The sequence below is a fragment of the Lepidochelys kempii genome, chromosome 5 (assembly GCF_965140285.1).
Source record: "Lepidochelys kempii isolate rLepKem1 chromosome 5, rLepKem1.hap1, whole genome shotgun sequence".
NCBI classification, from domain to species: domain Eukaryota; kingdom Metazoa; phylum Chordata; order Testudines; family Cheloniidae; genus Lepidochelys; species Lepidochelys kempii.
This window is the reverse complement of record NC_136384.1, coordinates 22930746-22950913: the sequence shown is the minus strand read 5'-3', so window position 1 is coordinate 22950913 and position 20168 is coordinate 22930746. Positions and strand designations below refer to the sequence as shown.

General features: G+C 43.6%; 1 protein-coding gene across 9 annotated transcripts in view; it reads left to right on the top strand.

Annotated features, from left to right (window-relative positions):
• PDZD2 (PDZ domain containing 2) overlaps nt 1-20168 on the top strand; it is a 330979-nt gene that overhangs the window by 240068 nt on the left and 70743 nt on the right. For 8 of the 9 annotated variants that reach the window (XM_078852715.1, XM_078852717.1, XM_078852718.1 and 5 more), the window contains 3 exons: nt 7848-7990; nt 8280-8412; nt 10777-10944. The exons of the other annotated variant lie outside the window; for it this stretch is intronic. In XM_078852715.1, coding sequence (XP_078708841.1) covers nt 7848-7990; nt 8280-8412; nt 10777-10944 — 444 coding nt within the window. The remainder of the gene's footprint in view (nt 1-7847; nt 7991-8279; nt 8413-10776; nt 10945-20168) is intronic. 9 annotated transcript variants of the gene reach the window in all.

The following is a 20168-nucleotide window of genomic DNA, read 5'->3' as shown; positions in this document are numbered from 1 at the left end:
TTTCATTTAAAAACAAAGTAAGTTTCCTATCCCCATGTTTGTAGACAAAAGCTTGAAAATATGAACCCTAAAAGTTCAAAGCCAGAATGCAAATAAAAAGAACTCCAAATGTAGATTTTAAAAACTCATGTTTTTTTGTGTTTTTAGCAAATCTCATGATTCTTGAGCATTTAGGATTAGTAATACTGAAACTGTAGACAGAGAGAATTTAAATTAAATGAGGAAGCTGGTCATAAAGACCTTGAAGTCAAAATCAGGGGCATTAAAATCCTTACATGCAGTATGGAGGTACTTCAGTTTGTCATTATGGAGTCACAGAAGGTATCGATACCCTCCCCTGCACAAAAAAGGGAGCAATCTACAGTAAACTATGGATGTTGTAAGACAAATAGTATGGATATTCCCCAGACATCTTTTACAAAGATGTTAGCTGCCTCAGGTTCATTGACAGCCCATTAGCTCCAGGTAAGCAGCTAGTGAAGACAAGCCCAGAAGGAGAGTTACCAAAGAGTAGGATTCAGAGTAGCAGCTGTGTTAGTCTGTATTCGCAAAAAGAAAAGGAATACTTGTGGAGCAAATATTTAACGTTCAGCATGCAAAAATGTAACAACAAGTTGCCCCAAGGGGTATGTGTGGGAAGTGTTTTAACTGCAACTGGTGATGGTTAATATATTTATTAATGATTTGGAAAGGAGGTGAACAATAAAGTGGCCAGATTTCCAGGTGACACTAAATTATTTTGTTTTTTAAAATCTAGAGAATAAGTGGCCTAACTTTCTTTGTTGAAAGTGTTGGCTTGAGAACATTTTTTTTACAAGTACAAGGTCTTGTCCTAATACAAGACCGAGGGGATAGTCAATAGAATTGAAAGTTAACACATTTTAAACTTTTTTTTTTTAAAAAGGGAAATATTTTTGCACACTTCAGTCTGTTTTGTTGTTTTATCTGGGGTCAGATTTGGCCACCCTTTCTCAGGCTGAATAGCCATTTACTTCACAAGCAGTCCTATTGATTTCAGTGGAACTACTTATGGAGTACAGTAGCACTCAGCCTGACTGAGGGTAGCAGAATCTTGCCATTTGCCATCATAAAGCATGTTGCTGTATAAATTAGGTGCCTGAGAACAGGTCAGCTAATCTTAATTTCTGTCTTTTTGTTATGCTTCAATTTGCAAGATGTTTAGGAATGAAAGCTATGGCACTACGTATTGTAGCTCTTTGTATAATTGGTGTTTAAAAAAGCTTTAGGAAATCATTCAACAAAATTTTATGATCGCACTGTTAAACTTTATTAGCAACTAAGGGCTTGTCTACATGGGGACACTGTGACAGGGTCGGGCCAGATGGCTATAGGAGAGTAATAGAAGGCAGATATATTAGCCCCAGGCTAACTAGGTCCCTTTTCCCTTGGTAAGGTAACAGGGAAGGTTCCAGAACAATCGGGAATCTTCTGGAGACAATTAAGACAGACAGGCTGATTAGAACACCTGCAGCCAATCAAGAAGCTGCTAAAATCAATTAAGGTAGGCTAATCAGGGCACCTGGGTTTTAAAAAGGAGCTCACTTCAGTTTGTGGTGTGCGTGTAAGGAGCTGGGAGCAAGAGGCACTAGGAGCTGAGAGTGAGAATGCAGACTGTTGGAGGACTGAGGTGTACAAGCATTATCAGACACTAGGAGGAAGGTCCTATGGTGAAGATAAAGAAGGTGTTGGGAGGAGGCCATAGCGAAGTAGCCCAGGGAGTTGTAGCTGTCGCACAGCTGTTCCAGGAGGCACTCTAGACAGCTGCATTCCACAGCGCCTTGGGCTGGAGTAGAGGGCGGGCCCGCATTCCCCCCAAACCTCCCAACTCCTGGTCAGACACAGGAGGAGTTGACCTGGACAGTGAATACAGAAAAACAGCCGAGGGCTGAGGGCTGCCGTGAAGCTCCAAAGCAAGCAAATCCGCCAATAAGCGCAAGACCCTCCAAGGTAGAGCAGGAAGTTTGTCACAACATTCAAGGAATCATAGAATCATAGAATATCAGGGTTGGAAGGGACCTCAGGAGGTCATCTAGTCCAACCCCCTGCTCAACGCAGGACCAATCCCCAACTAAATCATCCCAGCCAGGGCTTTGTCAAGCCTGACCTTAAAAACTTCTAAGGAAGGAGATTCCACCACCTCCCTCGGTAACGCATTCTAGTGTTTCTCCACCCTCCTAGTGAAAAAGTTTTTCCTAATATCCAAGCTAAATCTCCCCCACTGGAACTTGAGACCATTTCTCCTTGTTCTGTCATCTGCTACCACTGAGAACAGTCTAGAGCCATCCTTTTTGGAACCCCCTTTCAGGTAGTTGAAAGCATTCAACTCATTCTTCTCTTCCACAAACAAAACAATTCCAGTTCTCTCAGCCACTCCTCATAAGTCATGTGTTCCAGTCCCCTAATCATTTTTGTTGCCCTCCGCTGGATGTTTTCCAATTTTTCCACATCCTTCTTGTAGTGTGGGGCCCAAAACTGGACACAGTACTCCAGATGAGGCCTCACCAATGTTCAATAGAGGGGAACGATCACGTCCCTCGATCTGATGGCAATGCCCCTACTTATACACCCCAAAATGCCATTGGCCTTCTTGGCAACAAGGGCACACTGTTGACTCATATCCAGCTTCTTGTCCACTGTAACCCCTAGGTCCTTTTCTGCAGAACTGCTGCCGAGCCATTTGGTCCCTAGTCTGTAGCGGTGCATGGGATTCTTCCGTCCTAAGTGCAGGACTCTGCACTTCTCCTTGTTGAACCTCATCAGATTTCTTTTGGCCCAATCCTCTCATTTGTCTAGGGCCCTCTGTATCCTATCCCTACACTCCAACATATCTACCACTCCTCCCAGTTTAGTGTCATCTGCAAACTTGCTGAGGGTGCAATCCACACCATCCTCCAGATCATTTATGAAGATATTGAACAAAACCGGCCCGAGGACCGACCCTTGGGGCACTCCACTTGATACTGGCTGCCAACTAGACATGGAGCCATTGATCACTACCCATTGAGCCCGACAATCTAGCCAGCTTTCTATCCACCTTATAGTCCATTCATCCAGCCCATACTTCTTTAACTTGCTGGCAATAATACTGTGGGAGACAGTGTCAAAAGCTTTGCTAAAGTCAAGGAACAACACGTCCACTGCTTTCTCCTCATCCACAGAGCCAGTTATCTCGTCATAGAAGGCAATTAGATTAGTCAGGTATGACTTGTCTTTGGTGAATCCATGCTGACTGTTCCTGATCACTTTCCTCTCCTCTAAGTGCTTCAGAATTGATTCCTTGAGGACCTGCTCCATGATTTTTCCAGGGACTGAGGTGAGGCTGACTGGCCTGTAGTTCCCAGGATCCTCCTTCTTCCCTTTTTTAAAGATGGGTACTACATTCGCCTTTTTCCAGTCGTCCGGGACTTCCCCCGATCGCCATGAGTTTTCAAAGATAATGGCCAATGGCTCTGCAATCACATCCGCCAACTCCTTTAGTACTCTCGGATTCAGCGCATCCGGCCCCATGCTCGTCCAGCTTTTCTAAATAGTCCCGAACCACTTCTTTCTCCACAGAGGGCTGGTCACCTCCTCCCCATGCTGTGCTGCTCACTGCAGTCGTCTGGGAGCTGACCTTGTTCATGAAGAGGCAAAAAAAGCATTGAGTACATTAGCTTTTTCCACATCCTCTGTCACTAGGTTGCCTCCCTCGTTCATAAGGGGCCCATGCTTTCCTTGACTGACTTCTTGTTGCTAACATCCCTGAAGAAACCCTTCTTGTTACTCTTAACATCTCTTGCTAGCTGCAACTCCAGGTGTGATTTGGCCTTCCTGATTTCACTCCTGCGTGCCTGAGCAATATTTTTATACTATTCCCTGGTCTATTTGTCCAGTGTCAAGGTTCCTCCCCCACTCTGAACTCTAGGGTACAGATGTGGGGACCTGCATGAAAAACCTCCTAAGCTTATCTTTACCAGCTTAGGTCAAAACTTCCCCAAGGTACAAAATATTCCACCCTTTGTCCTTGGATTGGCCGCTACCACCACCAAACTAATACTGGTTACTGGGGAAGAGCTGTTTGGACGCGTCTTTCCCCCCAAAATACTTCCCAAAACCTTGCACCTCACTTCCTGGACAAGGTTTGGTAAAAAGCCTCACCAATTTGCCTAGGTGACTACAGACCCAGACCCTTGGATCTTAAGAACAATGAACAATCCTCCCAACACTTGAACCCCCCCCCCTTTCCTGGGAAATGTTGGATAAAAAGCCTCACCAATTTGCATAGGTGACCACAGACCCAAACCCTTGGATCTGAGAACAATGAAAAAGCATTCAGTTTTCTTACAAGAAGACTTTTAATAAAAATAGAAGTAAATAGAAATAAAGAAATCTCCCCTGTAAAATCAGGATGGTAGATACCTTACAGGGTAATTAGATTCAAAACATAGAGAACCCCTCTAGGCAAAACCTTAAGTTACAAAAAAGATACACAGACAGAAATAGTTATTCTATTCAGCACAGTTCTTTTCTCAGCCATTTAAAGAAATCATAATCTAACACATACCTAGCTAGATTACTTACTAAAAGTTCTAAGACTCCATTCCTGGTCTATCCCGGCCAAGACAGAATATAGACAGACACACAGACCCTTTGTTTCTCTCCCTCCTCCCAGCTTTTGAAAGTATCTTGTCTCCTCATTGGTCATTTTGGTCAGGTGCCAGCGAGGTTACCTTTAGCTTCTTAACCCTTTACAGGTGAGAGGAGCTTTCCCCTGGCCAGGAGGTGTTTCAAAGGGGTTTACCCTTCCCTTTATATTTATGACATCCAGTCTTCCACTTCTTGTAAGCTTCTTTTTTGTGTTTAAGATCAGCAAAGATTTCACTGTTAAGCCAAGCTGGTCGCCTGCCATATTTCCTATTCTTTATACACATCGGGATGGTTTGTTCCTGCAACCTCAATAAGGATTCTTTCAAATAAAGCCAGCTCTCCTGTTAATCCAAATTAACTAAAGGTGTGAATTTAAAGCAGTTTAGGAAATGTCTACACTAGCACTTTTGTCAGTAAAAACCACACCAGTGACCAACATCAATTTGACCAACAGACGCGCCGGTGTGGATAGCACTGTGTTGGCCGGAGATGTTCTCCTGCTCACATAGTTACTGCTGCTTGTTGGGGGTGGTTTACTTATGCCGACAGGAGAGCTGTCTCCCGCCAGCATAAAGCTGGTACCTGGGAGACTTTGCAGAGGCGCAGCTGAGCGGGACAGCTGTGCGGCTGTAAGGTCTCAGTGTAGACATAGTCTTAGTTAAACTGCATTAAACCCCGTGTGGACACTCTCATTCAGAATTAAAGTGACCTCAATTAAGTTTATCTTAATTAACTACCCACACAGGGATTTAATGCAGTTTAGCTTATCCATTTCTAATTCACACAGTTTAATTTGGATTTAATTTTCCTGAGTGTTCCTGTAAAGGCAAGCCCTCAATTCTAAAATGTAATTCCATGATTGGTAACTCAAACGTGCAGCCTGCGTTGAAGTTAATTGTCATCTCTGTAACTTAATCTTGGTTGAGGGGAGAATTTGTTTCTCTGCTAAACTATTTTTAGTATGAAACAAGCCAATTTATTATAGCAATAAAAATTCTCCAGAGTGCTGGAACTGTATAGCTCCACTTTTAGGGTGGATAAATATACTTGACATTAGTTCTTGTCTTTTAACAAGTTATTCCATACTTCACTCTAATTTACTTCAAAGTATTCCTCATTCTGTCATGGCCTATTATTTAATCGGGAGATCACGCTTTGTTGATGCTTTCGATCCAATCTACAAACATTTAGGACTTGGCTACACTTACATTTTTAGCGCTCTAACTTGCTGGCTCAGGGGTGTGAAAAATCACCACCCTGAGCACAGCAAGTCAGAGCGCTTCAAAGCGCTAGTGTAAACAGGCTCCGAGAGCTGGGAGCTAATCCCCTCGTGGAGGTGGATTACCAGGAGCGTGACCACACTCGCACTTCAAAGCGCTGCGCGGGAGTGCTCCCGTGACAGCGCTTTGAAGTTTCCAGTCTAGCCATGCCCTTAAGCGTGTATGTGTGTGTGTGTATATATATATAACTTTACTCAGGTGAGCAGTTTCCGTGAAGTGAAGTTACACACAGACTCAAATGTTTTCAGGGTCAAGCTCTTAAATTGTATTTTAAACACTGTTTTAACTCTCCAGACCCAGTTTCCTTACCACTGATGGCTATAGTCTATAGATTCTATACTATTTAGCTATCATTTTCCTTTTTGTTCCCAGCCATTTACACACATACTGGGCCTGACCTTGATGTTTATGTAAAACTCCTGTGGGGGTTACATTACACTTAAGAGCTTAAGAAAAATTGGGCCCAAAATACTTATGCTACAAAGCCTCACTGTAAAACTTTCCCACCCTGAACAAGGATTCAGATATACACTGTTTCCTAATAACATACGTGCTGCTGCCAAGAATTTTAGGTTCACCAGGGCACTTGACAATGCTGCTTCTCCGAAACAAGTAGCAATTTTAAATGCTTCCCACAGTGTTTAACTTTATCCAGCATGGAATGGCAGTTGTGATCTGATCATGAATCTTTTTTTGGTACTGCACTTTTGTATACTGTAAAAACGTTGGTTGTGTACAGAGTAGGGTAAGTCAGAAATAGATAAGAGAGTTAGAGGTGACATTTAAGAAATAAACCAAAGCTGAGTGACTTCAACAAGCTGAGAAAAGTTGTCTCACAGTTATATGCATTTCTGCATAGCTCCCAAGTTTGTAAAACTCACAGATTCTGTCATAATTATAATCTCATCAACTCCTGTGTAAGAGATTTCAGGTTGTTTTTTATACCCCCACCCCACCCCCGCGCCCCATTTGGCTTAGTAGTAATCTCAAAACTCTTCCTTTGGGCTTGGTAGAGCCTGAGAGCTATCGCAGTCAGTTCAATGGGCATCATGACTCCTCACGGCCAGGTCATTCATTCGTGTTCTGCCTTGCTCTGAGCACGTTAAGCAATTTGGATAGGTGTGTGTTTGTTTGTTTATCAATTGAAGGAAATAAAAATAAATGTATGTTTTACCGTCAGTTATTATGTACAATCAGTGTATACCGTTGGCAGCACTAATCATGGGTACTTACGAACTGCAGTTGTTAAACTGAAGGTGATATTTCTAAGTATAGGGAATACTGCAAGTGCCTCTAGAAGGTTAAATACAGTAGTATGGTGGACATCCATGTGGTAATGACATCCATGCTATCCTTGTACCCTTCCAAATATAAGATACAGCCTGGAATAACATCTTACTGTTCTGTTCAGTTATTGGAAATGTTAATGACTTTCAATTAAAACGGTTTTGGACTAAGGCCACGGCCATGCAGGCTGCTGACTATTGTTGAATGGAAAACAGTGCAGCGGCAAAGTGCTAGCACCCGGCATCAGCCTTGTGCCAGGGCAGAAACACTTCAATACAGTGCAGAGAAATAAACTCAGTGCTCACCAATGAGACCAGACTCTGCGCCGAACCTCTGGTCTGTGGTACTTGCTCCCCGCTCAGCTTCCTTCACGTTGGATAGTAGATAACAAAGGACTACACTCAGCAGCTCTAAATACTCATGCACCATAAGCAGACAGGAAACTTGGGGATTGATTCCCGGCTGAAGTCAGTGGGAGTCTTTTCATTGCTTGCAATGGGCTTTCAGTCAGGCCCATAGATAGCCCTACCTGTGTTCTTTGCTTTCTTCCCACCCTGAGTATCTAGGCATTTTCAGGACACTATTTTATTATCTAAATACAAATTCAAGGACTCTTTAAACCTTTTCTCTCAGCGAGAAGGATGCCACATCTGGAAGATGCACATGGTGAAGGGGACAGACGGGCTGGGGATCCAGATTACAGGAGGAAGAGGATCAAAGCGATCCCCTCATGGCATCATTGTTGCGCATGTTGAGGAAGGAGGCTCTGCTCATAGGTAATGTAATGTTTGTTCCTTCACAAGACTACGTAGGCTTGCTTGATTTGTTTATAGCACTTTCAGCAGAACTCAAAAAAGGGGTAAGGGGAGTTAGCTCACACTTCCGTAAAAAAATTTATTTACATTGGGCTAATAAAATGACAAATATTAGAAAGTATTTTAGACCCAACTAAGTCGTGCTTTATTCATTTTTCTGCATGCTTGCATTTAAATATAAATTTTCTGCACAGCTTGGCTGCAAGAACCTTTACTTAGACTCATAATGCTTCCCCCTTTTTTTCTATAGGGATGGTAGGTTGACAGCTGGTGATGAGCTCCTAATGATCAATGGTCAGTCTTTGGTTGGACTCTCCCATCAGGAAGCTGTGGCTATTCTGCGATCTGCTTCAGGTCTAGTGGAGCTGGTGGTAGCTAGCAGGGTAGGTAACTTTACATCTCACTCTCTTCATTGCTAGAATTCTGGATATATATATATATATATTAGAAGTGTGTGACAGTCTGTGTCTGTTACAAATATAAACAAGGCCAGATGTTCAGTCGTCTGGGTGTGCATATTTGGACTTCTAATTTTTGTGTACTGATATAAAAATTGCACAGCACTCACAATAAATCTGTGGCAAATAAACAGTGGGATATACAAGACAGCTCATTTGCTTGTACAATAACAGCAAATGCCTGTGCATTTCTTCATGCATTTCTGGCAAACAGCATTTTCTTAAAATATGTAGCCTACAGAACAAAACAAACTCTTCTCAGCTTCTTTAAATTCTCACCCATATCCTACATATCTGTCTATGTACTTCTGTAATACCCGGGTGCCTGAGGTCTCTAGATGTTGTTATATGTGTTTGCATTCTTTATTTTTTATGTTAGTGGCTTGAAGTAATTTTTTTGCAGTTAAAGTGATGTGATGTTTCATGTAAATAAGATGAAACTAATTTATTAACAGAGCTTAGTCTTCCTTCATCATAGGAGAGATTAGAGATGTGGATCATCATGTAGGCTGAGCATTAAATACATGCCAAAAATGGGGTGGTCACTGTTCTTCTAGCCTAGTTGATCCTTTAATTTGGTGGGATATAGATTTTAATTATACATACAATAGAGAGGCTTAATCTCTTCTGGATTTTCTTTGATAACTACTTCCAGTGCCCAATGTTCACATTTTTCAAGAAGAGAAAATGTCCCAGAGTATTCAAGAACAAAAACCAAGATGCATAAACTTAAAATTTATATAGTATTTTAATTAGCCACTGAAGTGCATCAAAGTCCTTTGTCGGGATTACAGTTTAGTATTAACTCCGCCAGTTTTCACCTTGACGACAACGTACTTTGAATAGATGCAAACATGTTTGCACTTCAGTTAGACACTTGGGCTATCTTCCAAAGGGGGCATATCAGCCTACATGAATTCCTTCTTAAAATTCCTTCTCCACTTGTGCTGCAATTGCATCTATACAATCAACAAGAATGTTTGCAACATAAAGCTCTTTGGGTTCTGACCAGACTTAGTGTCAGCACAATCTCTATAGATTCAGTTTTCACATTCCTGGGAAGAGTATTTGCTAACCTAACAAATGAAGTATACAAATCTTTGCTTTGTTTCATATAGTAGTCATTCATATTTGAGGATCAGATTTCTAATCAGCCCAAGATAAGTAAAATAAGTGTAGTGAGCTCCGTGAGATCCCTCTGGACATTTGTTTGTATGAGGAAACTGCCACATAAGCCCTGGATTTGTCTTGACAGAGATAGAATGCTCTTGCCCTGTACTGTGTGTTATTATTTACCCTGGAAAGTATGCAAGATAATAGAGAATCAGGGCCTGAATGTTCTAGGTTCTGAACTGAGTTGAACTGACAGCATTGTGCGGGGAATTTTCATATCACCACTATATGTATGTGTTATAAGTGTGTGAAGTGTATATATGTATAATCTGCCTCCTGATGTTTCTGAATTCTACAGAATGCATGGAGCTTGTCTGCATGCAAAAGTTATTTCATTTTAACAATACCAATATAATTAAAATGTTACAACCCCCCATCCACCTCCCTGCCTAGTTTCCCCTAGTGTGGTTGCATTGATACCAGCAGAGCTTATTCCTCTGTGGGAAGGGGAATGAATTATACTGGTATAAGGAAAAAGAAAAGGAGTACTTGTGGCACCTTAGAGACTAATCGATTTTGCGAATACAGACTAACACGGCTGCTACTCTGAAACTGGTATAAGGCACATTTGTACCGATATAACTGTGTTTACATCAGAGTTGTAACAGTATAAGTATTTGGTTAAAAAAAAACCAAACAGCCCAAAATACCGCTAAGCAAATCAGTTACAAGGGCACAGAAATTGTATGTAGACAAGGTCATGCATAGACTGTCATGCCTATTTCCCTAGAATACTCCCTGGTCTTTGTTACACATTTGTTGAATGAAATGGACTAGTCCATTGTGTAATTACTGTGTAAACCCAAAATTATATGGAACTCTTTTGATTTTTTGTTTCATACAAATTCCCTCCTTGTTCATTGGAAGGTTCACTGATCTTCATGAACCTTCTGAATCAGTCTGGGACTGGGAACAGGAAACTTTTAATTTTTACAATTTAAACTTGAAGTTTTAGCACATTGAAATATATAATTGGATTAAATTTGAAAAACTGAATAATTTGCTTGGGTTTTAATCTGGAGAGCAAATGCCTACTATCAAATAGCAAAGCTTCATCATGTACTTGAATGGTACACTGTGAGAGACACAATGTGTATTTTGTTGTGTTCCTGGTAGGAAGGGACTGAAGAGGAGTCTCTCAAGTATCCATCTACAAGTTTGCCTGACTTACTTAGTACCTGTTCAGTCCAAGATACCGCCTCTTGCACTGATAACAAAGAGAATGAAGAGCCAGAGGACGAAGATGCCAAAGGAGTGAGCATGTCTCCTGAAGCTCAGGTTGCTGTAAGTGTGGCTTTGGTAATCTTTTTACTTTGTTTCTTGATTTTCTTCTGTAATCATTCTATGTGCTCCTACAGCCTAAAATGTAACCATTTGTCTCTGTAAAAATCTTAATTAAACTAGCACTTCCTTTATGTTAAAGCTGGTCTACAGAAAACTAAATGGTGTGCTGAACTTGAGATCATGATATCTTTGTATTACCGTCTTTCAGGATCGTGTAAAGTAGCACTGCAAACTTTTATGTGTGTTAGTTACAGAAGAGTCCGATTGTGTTTTTCTGTAGTTAAATTACATTCCGTTCACTTTTAAATGGAACTGAAGAGAGGTCAACTGAAGTGCCATGGCTGTGGTATGTTTGTTTCCTCTCTTTGTGTAACCAAACTCTTGAAGATCTGGATCCACAAAGGGGCTTTAGGCATTGTGACACTGAGTGTCACTAACTTTTAGGCGCCTAGAAAAATCACAGGAACAACATTGATCCACTAAGCCTGAGTTAGGCACGCCTAGGCTCCCTATACAATGGATGAGGAGAGAGAGGCACCTTAGAATGCAAGCCACAAAAGCCAGCACACACGGTGGGGAGCTACCTAAGCTAGTCAGTGGGAGATACTGACGAGACAGGGATGTGTCCTAAGCCCTGCCCCTCTTCCAGAGATAGGTGGCTAAATCCTTGCTGCTGGGTGGTGCCTGTCTCAGCTACTGATCCACAAATGGGGGGAAGATAAGCATTCCTCTGCTTAACTCATGTATGGGGCCTGATCCATGTTTAGAGGCCACCTAACACCACAAAACTGCCAGGGGGAGAACCTTTCTCATTAACCTTTAGCCTAGCAGTTAGGGTACTCACCCAGCATGTGAGAGACCACTGGTTCAAGCACAGGTGCCGACTTTTCAAACTGCCGGGGGGTGCTTGACCCCCAGCTCTGCCCCAGGCCCCATCCCCATTCCATCCCTTCCCCCAAGGCCCGGTCCCGCCTCTTCCAGCCCTGCCTCTTCCCACCCAGTTCCGCCCCTTCACCCCCAGCACGCCACGTCCCCGCTCCTCCCCCCTCCCTCTCAGCCTCCCTGAACAACTGTTTGCGGCAGACTGGAGGCGCTCATCCGTGGGGCCCTGGTGGGCAGGAGGCGCTGGGAAGCGGTGCGGGGGAGCTGATGGGGGGGGTTGCTGGTGGGTGCTCAGCACCCACCATTTTTTCCCTGTGGGTGCTCCAGGCCTGGAGCACCCATGGAGTCGGCCCCTATGGGTTCAAGTCCTCCCTTTGCCTGATGAGGAGAAGAGCTTTGAACAGGGACCTGCCTCTTCTCAGGTGAGTGGCCTAACCACTGGACTAAAGAGTGATTCTCACTTTCTCTCTAGCCCAGTTCATATTTAATTATTCAGTTATTTAATGAAAGTAGAACAACTTCAATGGGAAAGACTGAGGGAGACCCACCTCAGGATAGCTCATAGCTCCTCTTCTTGCTTCTCTGCTGTTTTGTGCTGAGGTGTTAGGTGGCTCCTCCTGAGTATGCCTACCACATCAGGCCCCACATGTGAGTTACGTGGAGGTGCACCTATCTTCTCCTGGTTCATAGATCTCTCTGAGGTGTAGGTGGGAGACTGGCATCCAGATCCTGAGAATCAGGGAGCTGTGCGCATGCCCAGAAACATGGGCACCTAGGGAACTTGTACTCCACACACTTCGGCACTGAGTTAGTTGAGGCATCTACAGGGTTAGGCAACAGCCAAGTGGGGGTGTTTGAGGATCGAAGTGGTGCCTAAAAACAGGACTTGAACACCCAAGTCTGTGGGTTAGGCACCTAAGTGGATCTGGGTTGAAGTTCTTAGCAGGGCAAACTCCGATTGAAGTCAGTAGGATTTTGTCTGACTAAGACTTTCAGAGTTTGGCCCATAATGAAAGTTCTAATTAGATAAATGCTCTAAAATGATAACCTCACTTGCATTCCATTCAAAGCTCCATTCATCAGAAACGTTAAATGGATTATTATTTATTACTATTATTTATCTGTATTTTGGTAGCACCTAGGAGCCCTGGTCAAGGACCATGACCCCATTGTGCTGTGTGTACAAACACAGACCCTTCCCCAAAGATTTTACAGTCTCGGTATAAGAGAAGAGAAAGCAGTTGGAGATGGGCATAACCTTGTTTTCCGTAATATTTATAATAAACTCTCAGAGAGAAACATTTGAAAAAAATTAAATTAATTCGATGTGATGTCAGTCCTGGTTGTTGGATTTTATTTTATATTCTTACATAAAAGAACAAGAGTGTTAAGAATCACTTGCTGAGAAAAGTGACATCATCACAGACAGCTCTACTAGTGCTATTATTCACTTAATTCTGTGTGTGTGATCTCAGCAGGGTTCTGGTCACTTTGGTTTCTAGGGCAGAGATGGATTTAATCTTGTGCCTGAAAAGTTGGGATTCTTGAGTTTATTACTGTACTTACTGTCCCTCTATTCAGCAAACTGATACAGCAGTGACAAAAAATACCCCCATGGATTAATAAAAGGATGCCCAGGACTTCTTTGTAAGGCTTGTGTGCTAATTTGGGTGGGTGTCTAGGACAAAAGAATGATTAAAAATTCATTTTGCAATTCTTACAAGATCTTACACATTCAAACTACAGTAACGGCTTATAAAGTTGTGGTTCAAGTAAAGCACTGAACATTAAAATCAGTTGTTTCAAATCTTTATTATGTATGGGTTAAGGGACACAGTCTCCTAGAATTCTAGTCAATTTCCAAACATGAGTTAAAAGTAATTTCAGTCACTTCACCTGCTCCTGAGTACCCGGTGCCCAGGTTTGTTTTTTGCAATTACATTTTTCAGTGCTGTTGAAAGTTCCATTCCCCTTTCCTTGTTAGTGTGAGAGACTCACAAAAATACTAGCGGAAACTGGCTGTAGGGGAACAGTGATGCATAAAGATCTTGCAAATGAGCAAAGTAAACAAACAGGAAAAGTAGTGAAATATATATATATATATATATATAAAAAAATATAAAATATTTTTTTCCTCTACTCTTCTTCAGTTCTAGTAGCCGTACATGTAAAACTGGTCCAAGGGAGGTATGATTGTTAAATTGATGGTGTCTTTTAGGGCCAAATCCTTTTAGGTTCCTCAGGCTAAGTAAGAAGAATCCTCTCTCCTCTTATCCAGGAAAGGGTGCAAAACATTTTTGCACCTAATCTGTGACTGCTACTCCAGCAGCAGGATTGCAGCAGCTGGCCCCTGTGTATGGACAGTGTAGTCGTAGACCCACAAATTGCATCCAGGGCCTGCACTCCCTCCTCAGTGCACTTTCTGCAGTGTACCAAGCAGTGCTGCGCAAACTCTAGGTGTAATGTTGCTGTGCTCTGCCTCTCTCTGCACAGTAAAACCACACTTGTTCTACAGCATGCATGACCTCCCATATCCTTTCAAAGATTTGCTAGGAGGATTTGCTTTTTAATTTACAAGGCATGGAGTCCAATCAGGACATCAGTATAATTTGATTCCCAAGCATATGGCACAGTATAGATGTAAGCAGTGTCAGGATGAGCTCCACCCTGACATCTGGTGGTGAGGTGTGGCAAGTTGTGGAAAAGAACTTCAGGGGCCGATCTCATTTGCATAGGCACACCCACCCCGCCTAGAATGAGGCCATAGCTGCCCAAATGGTCACTTTGGCTGCTGTGGGATCCCCAGTGTCTCTGTTATTGGGGCAGGAAGAATAAATTGTTATTACCCTGATTATGGGAACTGTGCTTGGAACTGTACTTGGCCTTTTGTTATGATGAAGGGACTCACCATCAACTAAGTAGCACTCGCTAGGCAAGGGTCATGGGTTCCAAAACTCTATGAATGGAGAGAGGGTGGGGACAAGTATTAATACTTGGTGGCATGGGCCCCTTGGTGAGGGCCTTACATGCTAATTGTACTTCCTCCTCTCTCCACTGTGGAATATCAGAGCTAATTCATTAGAAGTCTAGTTACAGGCTGCTGAGCTCACTATGGGCTAATAGTGCACCAGCACTGAGGCTCCCTTACTACAAGCTGAATTCACCAAAGAGCTGAACTGACTAGGAGCTGAAATCACTGAGCGTTGTGTTAAGTAGTGGGGGGAGCCTGAAGATATATTGTGGAGCAGTTTGCGGGACGGCTGGAGTGCCTTGTGGACAGGCTGGTGGAGCAGTTCATGGGACGGCGGGAGCTGCATGTGGGCCGCAGAGCGGAGCTGAGCGAAGCAGTTTGTGGGGCGGCTGGCGGAGCGGAGCGAAGGCCTATGGAGCTGTGGGGCGGTCAGCTTCAGATCATGTAAGGTGCTTCTTACCTCCGCCCCCATCTCCACCCAGGTTGGGAGGTAAAGCTCTGTAGATAAACTTTTGAACTCTGGGGCTGCCCTGACCAGAGACAGAGACTTTTGGGTCACTGGACTTTTGGGACTTTGGGTGATTTGGGGTTGCTGGACTCAAGAACCAAAGGGAAAGGGCATGCCCCAATTTGCTTGGGGTGGGTTTTTTGCTCATGGGTTGTGTTATGAATCCTGTTGGTGATGTTTCCCCAACATAATGCCACATTGTTTCTCTCTGTTATTAAAAGGCTTTTTGCTACACTCAGACTAGGTGCTTGCAAGAGGGGAAGTATTGCCTCTTGGAGGCGCCCAGCAGGGGTGGTATATATTTGTCCCAGGTCACTGGGTGGGGGCTCGAGCTGGTTGGCATTGTGTTATTGGAATGGATCCCCCAGATATTGAACCCGGCCCTTGTTGCTGCCAACTCTGACGGGCAGAAGGGTTACATAACTATATACGTCGTCGTAGAATTTCTACAGATACAGCAATGATTTTTTTCTACGTTTGGTCATAACCATGTGATTTAGTCCCTACTGTGGTATAGGCCCAGTAAAAGTAAAGTCTGATATCAGAAACTTATGAAAAACATGTAGCAAGTGTACACCTCCTTGTCTCAGGGTTTTAGGTATATTTTTCTGTACTTAAGTGCTGTAAAAGAGCCATGATTTACAGATGCTGAAATAAAAAATATGTGAATGGACTCTAACAACCTGCTTAATAATAATAAAGTTTCTGCAGCTTTACAGGGTTGGAAGTAGAATGACAGTGGCTGTGGAGAATGAGGGAGTTAAGTGCATTATTTTTATGAATATCAGATGTATCTCAGTTAACCTGTTTGATATTATCCTGCCTGACTGCAAAGAGTTAAATCAAAGAGGGAGGGAAACAAACAGGAAATAAAACAATGGCAAAAATAAGGGACAATCCAGAGCAGTGGTCGGCAACCTGGGGCCCGTTAGGGCAATCTGCTAGCTGGCTGCAAGACGGTTTGTTTACATTGACCATCCGCAGGCACAGCCACCCGCAGTGGCCACGGTTCGCCGTTTCTGGCCAGTGGGCGCTGCAGGAAGTGGTGCAGGCTGGCTGCCGCTTTCCACAGCTTCCCACTGGCTGGGAACAACAAACTGCGGCCACTGGGAGCTGCGGGCAGCCATGCCTGCGGGTGGTCAATGTGAACAAATTGTCTCGTGGCCTGCTAGTGGATTACCTTGACGGGCTGCAGGTTGCCCATTATTGATCCAGAGAATACCAAGAGTCCTTAAGGAAACAGTTGGGGGGCTGTTAATTGGAGAAGGCCTCTGCCTAGCTCCAGCCAGGCTGGCAAGGTTTAGTATTCTCAGGTCTGAGCCTAGGATCACAGGGGATATTAAAACTTGGAAAATGCTGGTGTCCTAAGGAAGAATGGGGGGTTGAATGGGTTGTCAGCACCTGCCTGGGGGAGACACTGACAGAGACACATGGAAGGAAGGAGGAAAGGAATGCAGCAGGACAGTCTGTTTCTGCCAGGCCAGAGACGGAGGGTAACTAGGCTGAATGGAACTTACTTAAACATTCAAGGAAAGAGTAAGGTTTAGTTAAGGGGAAGTATATGTGTAGGTCTTTTGTTTTAACCCTTTGCTCTGCGTGATTGTGTACCTTTGAGTGAATGAATCATAGTATCATAGAATCATAGAATATCAGGGTTGGAAGGGACCTCAGGAGGTCATCTAGTCCAACCCCCTGCTCAAAGCAGGACCTATCCCCGACTAAATCATCCCAGCCAGGGCTTTGTCAAGCCTGACCTTAAAAACTTCTAAGGAAGGAGATTCCACCACCTCCCTCGGTAATGCATTCCAGTGTTTCACCACCCTCCTAGTGAAAAAGTTTTTCCTAATATCCAAGCTAAATCTCCCCCACTGCAACTTGAGACCGTTACTCCTTGTTCTGTCATCTGCTACCACTGAGAACAGTCTAGAGCCAGCCTCTTTGGAACCCCCTTTCAGGTAGTTGAAAGCATTCAACTCATTCTTCTCTTCCTCAAACAAAACAATTCCAGTTCTCTCAGCCACTCCTCATAAGTCATGTGTTCCAGTCCCCTAATCATTTTTGTTGCCCTCCGCTGGATGTTTTCCAATTTTTCCACATCCTTCTTGTAGTGTGGGGCCCAAAACTGGACACAGTACTCCAGATGAGGCCTCACCAATGTTCAATAGCGGTGAATGATCACGTCCCTCGATCTGCTGGCAATGCCCCTACTTATACATCCCAAAATGCCATTGGCCTTCTTGGCAGCAAGGGCACACTGTTGACTCATATCCAGCTTCTTGTCCACTGTAACCCCTACGTCCTTTTCTGCAGAACTGCTGCCGCGCCATTTGGTCCCTAGTCTGTAGCGGTGCATGGGATTCTTCCGTCCTAAGTGCAGGACTCTGCACTTCTCCTTGTTGAACCTCATCAGATTTCTTTTGGCCCAATCCTCCAATTTGTCTAGGTCCCTCTGTATCCTATCCCTACCCTCCAGCGTATCTACCACTCCTCCCAGTTTAGTGTCATCTGCAAACTTGCTGAGGGTGCAATCCACACCATCCTCCAGATCATTTATGAAGATATTGAACAAAACCGGCCCCAGGACCGACCCCTGGGGCACTCCACTTGATACCGGCTGCCAACTAAACATGGAGCCATTGATCACTACCCGTTGAGCCCGACAATTTAGCCAGCTTTCTATCCACCTTATAGTCCACTCATCCAGCCCATATTTCTTTAACTTGCTGGCAAGAATACTGTGGGAGACCGTGTCAAAAGCTTTGCTAAAGTCAAGGAACAACACGTCCACTGCTTTCTCCTCATCCACAGAGCCAGTTATCTCGTCATAGAAGGCAATTAGATTAGTCAGGCATGACTTGCTCTTGGTGAATCCATGCTGACTGTTCCTGATCACTTTCCTCTCCTCTAAGTGCTTCAGAATTGATTTCTTGAGGACCTGCTCCATGATTTTTCCAGGGACTGAGGTGAGGCTGACTGGCCTGTAGTTCCCAGGATCCTCCTTCTTCCCTTTTTTAAAGATTGGCACTACATTAGTCTTTTTCCAGTCATCTGGGACCTCCCCCGATTGCCATGAGTTTTCAAAGATAATGGCCAATGGCTCTGCAATCACATCCGCCAACTCCTTTAGCACTCTCGGATGCAGCGCATCCGGCCCCATGGACTTGTGCTCGTCCAGCTTTTCTAAACAGTCCCGAACCACTTCTTTCTCCACAGAGGGTTGGTCACCTCCTCCCCATGCTGTGCTTCTCAGTGCAGTAGTCTGGGAGCGGACCTTGTTCGTGAAAACAGAGGCAAAAAAAGCATTGAGTACATTAGCTTTTTCCACATCCTCTGTCACGAGGTTGCCTCCCTCATTCAGTAAGGGGCCCACTCTTTCCTTGACTTTCTTCTTGTTGCTAACATACCTGAAGAAACCCTTCTTGTTACTCTTAACATCTCTTGCTAGCTGCAACTCCAGGTGTGATTTGGCCTTCCTGATTTCACTCCTGCAAGCCCGAGCAATATTTTTATACTCATCCCAGAATAATCCTTTGTTTTGAAGAAGCTGGTTTTGGATCACTTTAATCAGCTGCTGTCGCAGGCTGCAGAAGGAAAAGGGCTTACAGGTATCAAACACAGTTGGGTCTGTTGGGTTAACTCCATTGGTAAACAGAAGTGCTACTGCCCAGAGACCCGCCAAAAGAGAGATTGGACTGTGTGGTTTCATCCAGAGGAGTGTGAAGATAGAAAAACCTGCCCCAGAGGGGTGCACTCATCAAGAGGGATTAAAAGGAGTCTAAAGCGCAGCTCTCCTCATCAGCACGACAGTGGCTCTTTTGGTTTACCTTGTGCAGGGACTTTTTAAATATACCTACTTGTGTTCTTCACTTGTTAATAGTTTGTTGCTTCTTTTGTCTTGTATTTCTCACAAACAAACTTAGTGAGTATTATTTGCATATAAGGGAGGAGCGTCGGCCTAATAGTTACAGCAGAAACTAGATCTGTTTGTGTCAAATCACAGTAAAATCATTGTGACTCCTTTGACTTCCGTGAGGGGATGCTACTCCAGATTTGGAGATCATAAAATCGTGACCTGATTCCTGGGTTTGAATCCCAACTCTGTCACTGACTTGAGTCAATTCTTATCTCTCTGATCCTGAGTTTCCCAACCAGTAAAAAGGGGATGATAACACTTGCCTACTTGCAGGGACTCGAGGTGGGATACTACCAATGTGACATAGTCAATTTTTAAAAAATAGTTAAAAGAAGCATTTTTAGGGGTGACACAGGAAAAGGGGAAACGGACCATGAACAGAGGGGCACCAGTGAAACTAACCATGCGTAAAGCACATAGTAACTAATAAACTGTTTCCTGTGGTCTCTTTCAGCTCTAGTTACCTTTGGAGTTATTGTAACAAACATAGGTACTAACTGTTCAGAACAACATGATTTTAAGTTAACAAGTTTGAGTTTAGATTTGAAAGATGCTACAAATAATAGGACAAGGTTTTTTGTAAGCACTCAGCATTGTCCTGTCTCTGCTCCCATTGGCTTCAGTGAGAGAAGTTAGTTCAGTGCTGACCGCTTCTGAAAATCACACCCTTAATTATAACCCTGATGTATAACTATCAGTGTGTAGCAGATGAGGTGCAGCTACACTGAATGAGACATATTAAAGGACAGATCTATATCACTTTCAGGGCAACTATTGCAGTTTCATAGGACATTCCTGAGAATTGAAAAACCTGATGCAGCTTGCCTGTGCACAATGAGGTTTATAATGAAGGTATGTTTGAATTCAAAAGGGTGTTGCCAAGTGACAAAATGTAGCTGTTGGAACTGAACTGAATATGGTTGCCACATATTTCTTTTTTTTAATTCCGC